At 40.1% G+C, this 12157-nt stretch overlaps 1 protein-coding gene across 3 annotated transcripts in view; it reads left to right on the top strand.

Annotated features, from left to right (window-relative positions):
• Positions 1-7918: 7918 nt before the first annotated feature.
• Positions 7919-12157, top strand: part of HOATZ (HOATZ cilia and flagella associated protein) — a 37917-nt gene continuing 33678 nt past the window's right edge. For 2 of the 3 annotated variants that reach the window (XM_053670474.1, XM_053670475.1), the window contains exons 1-3: positions 7919-8141; positions 8987-9025; positions 9521-9582. In XM_053670474.1, the coding sequence (XP_053526449.1) occupies positions 7919-8141; positions 8987-9025; positions 9521-9582 (324 nt within the window). Of the gene's footprint in view, positions 8142-8986; positions 9086-9520; positions 9583-12157 lie in introns of all 3 variants that reach the window. The other variant, XM_053670473.1, reaches the window with a different exon arrangement.

Genomic DNA, 12157 nt, shown 5'->3' with positions numbered 1-12157 from the left:
AAGAATTGTGTTTCTTCATATTAACATGAATTCAATTTGATTGCTAAAGTATCGTCAAGCCCCGCAAGGCTCATCAATAAAGGTAAACCTTGAAAATCTCATGCTACATTTGTCTTCTCGATTTTACCTAAACTTCAGCTACAAAATGAAAATATTTTTGTCTCTAACGGTATAAAATAGGCAAGATAATTTAAAATATATCATCTAAATTGAACACTAAACTCACTGGACTTTTGATCATTGGCTTCCCTTCCTTAAGTTGCAAATTGCGTCCACCTACTAGCTCATCCATCCCTTTGAAAGTGCGTGTCATTGCTCACGAGGGGAAACTGTGGCGGTGCCCACAGAAATCCCACTTCTGACAGCGCATTTCTTTAAGAAAAGCAAGTAAGTAGCACCATTTTATATAGTGATGAACTATTCTACAACCCAGGCATGAACTTAGTCCCATTATTGTCAAACCACATATTAAGAAAGTTACATTAATTATTGAAACAAAATTCACATGCCAAACTATTACCTAGTAAAATCATATAGTTGTTATACAATGTTGATTTGAAGCCAGAAGAAATTCAGTTTAGAGCTGCCTAAAATAAATGAATCTGAAACTATGTGATGCTTCTTTTTCATCAATTTACTATACACATGCTTTATTCATGACAAGCATTTTTCTGACTTTATTTTTATTCTCTGTGTGAATTATTGAGCACTCATAATGTAAGTGGTATTGTGCTAGAGAATGCAAACATGTGTATCATACATCAAGTTGAAAACCAAGATAGCCCACTAAAAGTGATTCAGGGTGTAAGAAAATGTATGTACTATGCTCTGTGCTAAATAATAAATGTATGTTATATATACCAGCACACTCTACTGTTATAATAAAATGCTTTTTTAAAAAAGGCGATTAGATATTGGAGAATAATGTTCTCTGACCAGTGGAAGATACTAACTGTAGAGTAAATAGACTAAGTGCACAAAGAGTTAGAGAAGGAAAAGATCAAGATCAGCTAAAGGCACCAAGGGGAATTTTACCCCAAAAGTAAGATTTCAGCTTGAGATTTAAACAAGCTATAGATGCACTAAGGGGTGAAAAACAATGTTAACTTTAATAAATGTAATTATGTCAAAATTCGGAGATGTATTCTATGGATATAAAGGAAATAAAGATAACAAATGAGAGCTATGTAACTTTTTAAAACTAAAAAGTGTAAATCTACCTAGAAAAAAAGGATTCAGTGCCAATTAAGGAGAGTGAAAATAAGAACAAGAATAAGTAGATACAGAGTGATGCTTAAATGAGTGTCCTCTCTTCTGCTTCTCCTTGTGGGCTAATAATCCTTCTCAAAATTCACTTCCTCTTGCCTGAATAGAAGATGGACGCTCTCAAAGCTGGTCATGAGCCTTCTGCTTTCATCATTCTATTCCCTTTTCTGCCAGAACAACACATTGCTGTTAGTCTCCTTCTCTGTCCTGAGTGAAACATAGCAGGTACTGGAGGATCAATTAAAAATAAGACAATATAGCTCTCTTATCCTCACATCTTCAACTATTATACCTTAAGAAAACTGTGAAAACTTTCTTTTCAGATCTGGTCTCTTGTCAGAGTTCCAGTGCCACAAACTTAATTCCACCACACTGTCCTTCCATTGCCTAGAACTAAACATGCCTAAGCCTAAACATGTCATAATTAAGTGCCACCTAGGTACTTAACATAATTATATGTAATATAAACACATAAATAATATCTAAAGTATTATATCGTATATATTAATATAATTAGTATACAGTCAGCCCTCCATATCTGTGAGTCAGATACATCCTCAGATTCAACCAACCATGGATCAAAAATATTCAAAAAATTGTTATGTTGTTGCAGACGTGTATTGAGGATGGTTGTGTGTGTACTGAACATGTACAAATTTCTTTTCTCTTGTCATTATTCCCTACACAATACAGTATAACAACTACTTATATAACACAGTATATTAGGTATTATAAGTAATATAGAAGTAATTTAAGGTATATAGGAAAATGTATATAGTTCATATACAAATACTATACATAAGGAACTTGAGCATTTGCAGGTTTTGGTGTCCATCAGGGGTCCTGCAACCAATCCCTTGGGCATACCAAGGGCTGACTATACTATAACGATCTCAGCCATCTATACATACAAATTGTGTATGTCTCCAACTAGACTACAAATCCTTAGACTCTGTTCTCTGAAGATGGTAAACATACAACATGTTTACTCCTACTTCTAAGAGCTCAAGCAACCTTAATTATAAAGCCTATTTTTAAATTAGTTTTGATTTACTAAAAGATTATTTTAACATTTTCATATTGAAAGAAATGTTATCGATCAATCAATAAATATATACAAGAAGCTAATTAAGAATCTGGTGCACTCTTGCTAATGAGAGTACAATGACATGGAATCAGAAGCATAAGATCATAAAAACTGCTGGCAGTTCATTCAGCTAGAAAGAACATCTCCATAATTAAGCAGATTCAATGATGTCTGGTTCTTCAAAGGCATTGAGCTGACTTCAATCTTGTCTGAACACATAAACTAGTTCCTAAATGTAGTATCATGAACGTTAATAAGATAGTGACATTTACTGATTTATATAAAAATCAAAATGTGGTTGTATATTTCCTAAGAGAGAATAGGCATATAAAGAAACAAGTTTTAAAAGAAGCTAATAAACTCCAGTAATTTCTAATCAGTCTGATTCATTTCTTCCTCCCTAACACATGCTTCAAAAGCTGTGGAAAATAGGAAAAGTTCATGTGGTGTGTTTATGTGTGCTGAAAGGAGTAAGTTGTCTCCATCTTTTCTAATTCCTAATTCCCATCAATTCTAGTCTTTTCTTCAGAAATGGTAAATTTAGCCAATATAAATTTGCCAAAGCTCACCCAGAAGGTGTTTGTTTTCTATACAGTTCTTGGTTTCCTTCTACTCAGTAACTCCTTTCCTTCGGGCTCCTTCCCTTTCTCCCTATTCATCAAAAGCTCAGAAATTAAATAAAACAGTAAATAATTCCTCTGCAAGGAGCCTTCCTGGTGCTGTCTAAAACAAACACAATCTTCTGTTTGGGCATTTTACACACCACACGCATTCTTACTTAGATTAAACCGTGGGTCTCCCTTGTCTCCAGGCATGCCTAGACATGAACCATAAAGCAAATGAGATCCTTGGAGTTTCTCTAGTAACTGCAGGCCAAATCAACAGCAACCCTGAGAACAAGCATTCTAAAAAACAAGACCAACCAACAAACAAAAAGCCCCACAGAACTAGGCCGCATACACTTTTTCTCATTATTTCATTTTTTTTAGTTGTACTACCTACAAAATAAACCGCATTTTAAAAATTTATTTCAGTAGGCAGTGCATCTTGGTGACTTTTATGTATGTTTTCTTTATTTTTATTATATTTGAAAAAGTTTTTAAAATTGAATTTAGAGAGACAGAAGCATGAATTTGTTGCTCCACTTATTTATGCTTTCACTGGTTGCTTTTTTAACGTGCCTTGACCAGGGATCAAATCCTCAACCTTGGTGTATCAGGAGAACATTCTAACTGACTCAGCTACCCAGCCAGGGCCTGAAAAAAAGTTTTAAAAATCTAAATTTCAAGGCATCTACTGCAGCCTTCACGGGAAGCAATTCGACTCAGGTAAGGCATGTGAGATCCAAACTGATAATCATAAAACATCAATCAAGGAGAGGTATTAAAATCTTGCATTGAGAAAAAAATGACTAACAATTTGAAAGAACGGAATTATTTTTGTAACTGTGCCCTACTCAAGACTTAAAAGTTAACATATTGCTAATGGAATGAAAGATATTTTGCTCCTGATTTTATTCAGGAGCAATATACAAATACAAATATATTGTATTTTATTTAACTATAAAATACAAAATTGGCTCTACAGTTACCGTGAAAGATGTCAGAGGTTAATTACCTCTGACTTCAGTATGTTGCCTGGTATGACGTCATTGTACATTTTAAAGGTGTATAAGGAATTAATGTGTTCTACAATATTGTGCCTCTCCCAAAGATGAATAGAACTTATAGTTAGTTGTAAATTAACTGTCTTTTGCAACTTAACTTTACAAGTTAATTTTTACATTAAAGTTTTCTGTACTATACACTTTATACTTCACTTGGGTTTCTTATTCTTCATTTTGTTGTTCACAGAAGAAATGATGAATCTGTCAAAATATATGTTTTCATATTCAAAGATAATGCTATAATTTACTCAACTTTATCCTTAGAAAGTTGTTCTGGTGTTTAAATAGTGTGAATATGGAATTCGTGTTGAATGATCTGGGTTACCTGCCCCATCTGTGTTACTAGGGGCATCTGCAAGACCATTTGCCAGGGTTAGGGAGTCAATCTATAGCTGGGAAGCTTTTTTGTGGAAAATAATTCGCAAATAAGCTTTCAGGGTCAACAATGAGTGTACCGTAGTGTGTTCATGAAGACTATATGGTGCGGGCCGGGGGGAGGGGAGCTACTCCCAATTGAGTTCCACAAAGTGTATATTCTTTATCCTCTTCTGATTCATTCATTGAAGGAAAGGGGGGAAGGAGTAATTAAGGAAACGATTATTAGTAGAGGTCTCCCAGAAATCCTCTGCAACTGTCCTCTTTGCCGAATCTACTCCGAGTACACAAATAGAAACACATCTACGTCATTGAACGTGAAATGGTGAGAGTAAGAAAATGGACCTGGTCACAAGACATTGTTCCTCCGTCCTTCACAGCCCTCACCCTGAATGTCCAAATTTAGTCTTGCTTCAAGGACCTCCTCAGTGTCACCTGCTCCATGAACCTTCCCTGGCCCATTACAATCCACAGTGTCCCATTCTACCCACTTTTGTCTCTAGCCTGTTCAGTAATTTATTGTACACTGTCTCCAACAGTAAATAATGTGTTCCGTTTTTGTTATCACCTAGATTGTATATATGGAGGTGGAATGAATGACCTTAGGTGCTGAACACATAGCTGGTTTTTAAATAAATATGTGCTGCAAGTAGGAAGAGTTTGTTTAAAGCAGCACAATTTTGAGAGTATAAAACTGTGGCCTTGATCTCATGAGGGCCACACTTGGATCCAACTGGCAAGCTGGCTGGCTCACGATTTGACTCTCACCTCACCACCGGGCCCTCCAAGAGTGTAAGGGGAACGCAAGAGTGAAAATGACACTCCCAAAGTCAGCTCTCCGCAGGTCACAGGGTATCCCGGCCCATCTGCATCTGGAAAATTCAGCCTACAGTTTGGAGCCTGGCAAGCTGTCTTCCCTAATGGGGATGAGCATGAAAAGTTGGCTTGTGGGGCCCTTGGGGAGGGTGACGGGAGTAGGAGCTCTTCGCCCCTCACGTCAGATCAGGTAGAGAAACCTTTTGAGAACCTGTGCCTTGGTCTCCCGGGCGTCTTCCGGCCCCCGCCCCTTCTCGGAGCTTCGCTCCCTCCCCCCCCACCCCTCCCCCAGCCGGGCTCGCGCCCGCCCTGCCCCTCCTCCCGCAGGGTTCCAAGGGCGGTTGGCTCGCCGCGGTCGCGGTCACTCGGCCGCTGGGAGTTGCGGGGCGCAGGGGGTTGAGCGAGCCTGCCGTAGGGTTTGGGCTGGGAACTGTAGAGAAGTAGTGTGGGGCGGCCCGCCTGGGAGGGAGGGAGGTGGGGACCGGCCCGAGAAGGCTCAGGGGAGAGGAAAAGGGAAGGGAACCTGAAGCGGGCGGGGGGCGCTTGGGGGGCGCGGGAGGCCGCGGGGCGGCGGAGGCGAAGCTAAGGGGCCGGAGCTTCGGGGAACCACCTGGGGTCGGGCCCCGGGGCTGCAGACCCCTGGGGCGCCGCCCGCGGGCTGGCCGTGCCACGCCTGGCGCTCACCGCCAGCCCTGCCGGAGCAGCGCAGCCTGCAGGCCGGGCGAGGGTCCCCGGTGGGTCCGGTGGAGTCCTCCGGAGACCCTCTCCCTGGGCTCTGCGGGTGAAGCGTCCCGGGTGAAGTGTGTGGTCCTGGCGGGTCGCGCTACCCCGGCCCGCAGAGGAGGACTCCGCGTCGGCTCTGCGCACCGTCCGGGAGCTGCCGCCCCCGGGCGCCCGGTGCTCGGTTTGTAGGCAGTGTAATTAGCTGATTGTACTCTAGTACTTGCAATCACTAACTCCACTGCCATCAAAACAAGGCACGGCCTCACCCGCAGCCCCGCCGGGAGGAGGACGCCGCCCTGGGCCGCAAACGGCCCACCTGGAGCGTTTGGGAGCCGAACGCTGCGCTTCGAGACCCGAGGCGGCGGCGCGCGGTCGGAGCGCGAGTGAACCGCTGCGCGTTCGGCGCGCTGCTGCTTCCCGACGCGTTTCAACCGCCCCTCTCTAGGAGCAAACGCAAGATTGTGCAATCCCGCGTTAAGGAAAGCGAAATAGGGGAGATTAACGGCTTTAATTGTGAGATACAGACTTTAAAACCGAGGGGAGGAGCCCCCTCTGTAACGTTTAATGCTGTATAGCTGTGATTCATTTTGCCTCTTTTCACTGTTTAGTAGGGCACTCACAAACCCACCAACCGACGTGAGCTATAGCGGAATCAACGATCGACATAGCGCAATGTATGGGGCACCTACTTCAGACTGCGGTTTGTGGCGAAAGTAAACTTTATTCTGTGAGTCTAGTTACTAGGCAGTGTAGTTAGCTGATTGCTAATAGAACCAATCACTAACCACACGGCCAGGTAAAAAGATTTGAGAATTCATCCAGATGAACTTGTGCACAGCAGTGTGTTTGAGGGAGACGGGATTAAAACATACTAGTATTAACCAATGCCTATTTTACCAATAGCTCAGCTAAAAAAAGAATCAACCTATTAGTTGCTAAACATACAACGTTTGTAATATATATGTACTTTTATATGTACTTTTTTAGTATTTCTTCAGACTCTTAGCTAGAAAAGTTTCAGGTAAATTGGGGAATCAGGTTTTCCCCTTACCTGATCTCTGTCATTGTATAGACTTGTGATTATCAACTTTTGCAGTACTTTTCTGTGAGACTTTATTAATATTTTGAAAGAATAAAATGGCATAACATCACAAACTGTGGGTTATTAGCATGTGTTCATTTCCTAAGTTATGAGGATCATCGCAATTCCTGTCACAGAAATTACAACTTCCCTATCACTGAAATGGTTAAAAGACTGAATTAACAATTTTTTTCTTAAAATATTTTTCACGGAGGGATTCAGTCCGCTTATCAGATGTACCCCTTCTTTCAAGCAATCATTCACACTGTTGCAGCCTAGGCAGCTCTCAGTGGGGCCCACTGATAAACGCAGTGTAATATAAATCCAGCTTCTTTCCTAAGATTTGTCTTAAAGGATTGGGCCTGGGGGGGGCAGTTATAACAAAAACTATATACATGGGTACCCATCGGTCAGGTTCAGACCTCTGGCTCCCCAATAGGATGCTAACTGCCTTATTTAATTCTCCAAGCAAAGCTGACCCAGAATTTCCCTTTAAGGGGTGCTGAGCTACGGCAATCGAGTGTGGATGGGGGATTGGGGCGGTGGGGCTAAGGACTGAAAGCTTTACTCGTATCTTCTGGGGGGTTGGAAGCTAGAGAATGAGGAGGCAGATAGAAGATTAACTGAGAGAGAGCTGAGGTGCTTCCCCGCTGACTCCAACAAGACAAGACACGCCCCCAAATTGGTGTTTTGACTCCCATATCCGGACTCCAAGGCTAAGGCTGGTCTCGAAGCCTGTGATCACTGCAGAAGTGGGCTTCAGAGAGCCCACAACGCCCGATGGACCCCAACATGTATGGAATAAACTGAAGGCTTCTGGCCCGGCAGTCGCCAACTTGACCGTTCTCCGAGGGGCGGGGCTGGTAGAGGGGCCGGGGAGCTTGTTGAAGCGTCCTGAGTTGCCATGGAAACGAAGCCGAGAGCAAGCCCTAGCAGTGGAAAGGAGGCCTATGAAATTTGTCCCCAGGGACTACTGGTGTTCAGCGGCTCTTCAGAACAGGACATGAACTTGGCCAAGCAATTTTGGATCACAGCTTCAATGTACCCTCCTAATGAATCCCAGTTGGTGTCTGGAGGCAGCACTCAGCGTCTGCCGGTGGCCGGGGTCTCCAAGACCAGTGAGGCTGGTGAGTAGCTGCCTCCAGGTGATCATTTCTGCCTCCACCGTGAATAACACTGAAGATACTAGAGCCCTTCTTTCCAAGAGAAACTGCCAAACATAATTCTCTTAAATGTTTTTTTCCAGTTACAGATGACATTCAAAATTATATTAGTTACAGATGTATAACATCGTGATTAGACATTTATATAGCCTATGAAGTGTTCCCCCCATAAGTTTAGTGCCCATGCGTATACTTGTTACAATACTATTGACTATATGTAAATGAAGTCACATGGTATTTGTCTCTGATTTGTCTCACTTATCTCACTTAGCATAATACCCTCCAGGTCCACCCATGTTGTCACAAATGGCAAGACTTCATTCTTTTTTATGTCTAATATCCCATTGTATATGTGTATCACATCTTCTTTATTCATTTATCTGTAAAACCTAACTTTAAAATAAGAATCTTTCATTTGAAATGTGTAAAACCCTATATAAATAATTCTTCAAACTTCTCAGCAATCTTTCTACTCAAAATCTTTGTTACATCTAAAAGTACATCTCACAGTATCCCTTAGGCAATGCATCTATTTGGCCAAAGGGTTTGGAATAATCTGGGGAAATGTTATATCTTGGTTTAAAGGATATTAAGAATAATTCTTTACATAATTGAGTTCAAACGTGCAATCCCTGGAGAAAGTTGAAGGCAGAGTCAACATTAGGAACCAAAATCTTCCCTGTCCTGTAAGATTTTAGTAAGGCCTAAGATATGAAAACCTTTACTATGTAATTTTTATAGGTATAAAAAGCTTAAATACTTTTAATGCTATGGTTTCCCAATTATTTCTATTCTTTTGTAATTTTTAGAGAAAAGTTACTTGCAGTCTTCTTTCCTTGAGAAAAACAGTAAGTACCAAGTTTTATGTCTTCAACATCCTGACTCTGAGATTCTTCAGAAAATGGATAGTAAGTATAAGGATACAACTTTACACTTTGGCACAACTTTCTGAATTGCATACCAAAACCCTGCTTCAGGAACTGCCCTATTTATCTGGAGGGAAACGTCTAAATTCCTATAGCCTGTTGAATAGGAATGTGGAAACTGGAATCTCTGATACTGCAAATATGTTCTCTTTAGAGACCTTTTCTTGTCTCTGGACTCAGACTTACTTAATCTTCTAAAAAGATTAGAGGTTCCCTGCAGCCATAGCTAATTAATTCCACCTCCAATTGTTTATGAATCTGGTTTATAAAGTTTTAAGACAGTATGTATTCATGTTTACCTTTCTACTGTATTTATGTTTACTTTTGCACTTTTAATCTTTATGCAATTTTATATAAATATTATTGTAAAATCATTATAAAATTATTCCAGATTGAATTTGACTTTATTTTCTTTAGAGGCTACAGATGATATTGCTGAAACCCTAAAGATTGAGGAGAAAGAAAAGTATCTCCAAAAGGTAGGCCAACATTTCAGAAGGTCATATGATTTTCAGTAAACTTTTCTAAATAATCCTAATTATTTTTTTAAATATATGTATATAAAAATTTTCTATTTCTGGTATGTTTGCTTGAACAAATGGAAAACCTTTATTAGAGTTTTAATTGAAGATTAAGAAATTCTATTAAACCTTGGCTGTTCTCAGTCTCTTCAAAAGCCCAAGGATATATAGAAAAACAGAATCAAAGGGAAATGCAGAAAAATGAATTCACATACTGTCTATCCAATAAGGCCCCAAACCATACACAATGTTCTAAGAACAGAAATATTATAAGATCAGGAAAAGTTGAATATAATTGACCATCTTAATAGGTCAAAATTAAATGATGGGAGGAATAAGTCTGTCATCTAGAACCATTTTCATGCAGGGCTGAAATTAAACATATTGGTGGTATCAAATCAACTGAATATGTCTGTTTTGGCAATATCCTTTGTTTGCTTTTCGTGATGCAGCCACAGCCTTTAACTCGGCAATTAATGCAGTGATTTATAGAAATGTTTTGTGGGTTAATGGAGAAATTCCATTTCTGTGACTGTTCCTGCACTATGAAGGCAAAGACAGAGGGTTCACTTTGGCCTAAATATCTTTAATCATAGCACATATTGGCAAACTCTGAAAGACTTATTGGGAATTCTGCATAAATTACAGAACAATGCATTTGAGTTTGCTGATTACATTAATTTACTTTGTGGACTATTGGTGATTCCTCCAAACAAATTAGGTAATGAAAAATAGTCAGCATTTTCTTCTCTTAAGAGGGTATTAGGTGCTGTATATTTATGCTAGGACTTAAAGGGAGGAAAGGAGCCTAATTTTCAGTGAGGCAAAAATCATTATAAAGGAACTTCTTCAGTACTTTGGAGTTTAAGTTTCATTTAATTTTATTTTTGGAAGGGATTAGAAATGAAAGATTAGAGGTAAACTATTATCAAATTTTTTATCTTTTGTCAGACAGATAAGACAATATGGCGTGAATTGCAGGTGGATGTTTTGCCAATGGGCAATTATATCAGCAATCTTAGAACCGGTTGCTTTGCCTCAGGTTCCCCAATAAACTTATAAACTGCTTAATTCCTCGGATATTTATTGAGAACCTGCTCTGTGTCAAATGCTGTATTAGATGCTGGGAATGCAAAGATAAAATGTGGTTCCTGATCTCAAGGAGTTTACAACTTAGTGGAGGAGATAGCCAATTAAAGTCAAGAACTGTGATATATTATTATGATAGATGTATGCACATGATATTATGGGAACATACTGAAGGTCAATAAATCAAGCTTAAAAAAATCAAGAACTCTTCTCAAAGGAGTTGATTTCAAAGAATGTATAGAGTTGACCAGACAAAATATGCAGAGCAATTCTGCACCCTGCACTAGTTCTCTTCCTAAATCCCAAGTCCAATTATGCTGCTCTCCTACTATATTAGTCTGTTGGGGTACCATAACAAAATACCACAGAGTGAGTAGCTTAAATGAAACAATTTTGTTTTCTCGTAGTTCTGGAGGCTGGAAGTCTGAGATCAAAATGCCATCAGAGTTGGTTTCTGATGAAGCCTCTCTGCCTGGCTTGTAGGTGGCCACCTTGTCCCTGTGACCTGACATGGCAGAAGGAAGGCTGTGGTATCTCTTTCTCTTCTTATAAGGACACTGGTCTTATATTAGGACTTATAAGGACACTGGTCTTATATCAAGGTTCTTGAATGAACCTTGATAAGTTCATTTAACCTTATTACCTCCAAATACAGTTACACTAGGAGGTTAGGGCTTCAACATGGGTATTTGAGGGGGATACAGCTCAGTCCACTCACCTACTGTCATTTTTTCCATGGCTTTCCATTTCTGCAGGATCGAGACCAAACCCTTCAACATAGCATTCAAGTTCCTTTGCAATCTGACTGTGACCCCGTTGACTTCTCCTACCACTCTCTTCCTTTCCTTATACTCCACACCACCATCAATGTAACCTACCCTCTACAGTTGGTTCACAATCACTAGGCTAAGCCGCGTTATGTACCCCTCTCCATATGTGCTACCAAAGTTGAATGGGTAAAATATGTTTTTGCTAAACTAAACATATACATTATTCTGTGGTATCTTCTAAATTGTACATTAAGTCAAGTGGGTGCTGCAATACAGTATAGAAGATTATTTTTTGAGAGTAGAAGAGGCCTAACAAAACAGCGAGCCAGTAGAAAAGAAAGAGAATGTTACCAAAACTGTGTCTTGAATATAACAGTTGAGTCAGTTATCTTCAAACAATGATATGGTGCAAATAGCAACCAAGAGAATCCTGCAATAACTTAATGCTCTTGGGAAATCCTCACATATTACTGTGATGTGGTATTCCTAATAGCCAAGTTAGTGAGTCCAGGCCATGTGCTCATATACTACTATGCTAAGCAGTTTACATCTACTCATAATCTCCTTAAAACGGCCTCATGATGCTTATCCCATTTAATCAAAGAAAGCATAAATTACTTTCCACAGTCCCCATAACTGGGAAGTGGCAGAGCCTAGATTCAAAGCCTGTATCC

The sequence above is a fragment of the Artibeus jamaicensis genome, unplaced genomic scaffold (genome assembly GCF_021234435.1).
Source record: "Artibeus jamaicensis isolate MK-2021 breed Jamaican fruit bat unplaced genomic scaffold, CSHL_Jam_final contig_585, whole genome shotgun sequence".
NCBI lineage: Eukaryota > Metazoa > Chordata > Mammalia > Chiroptera > Phyllostomidae > Artibeus > Artibeus jamaicensis.
The sequence above is the reverse complement of the archived record's forward strand: the minus strand, read 5'-3'. Positions and strand labels throughout refer to the sequence as shown.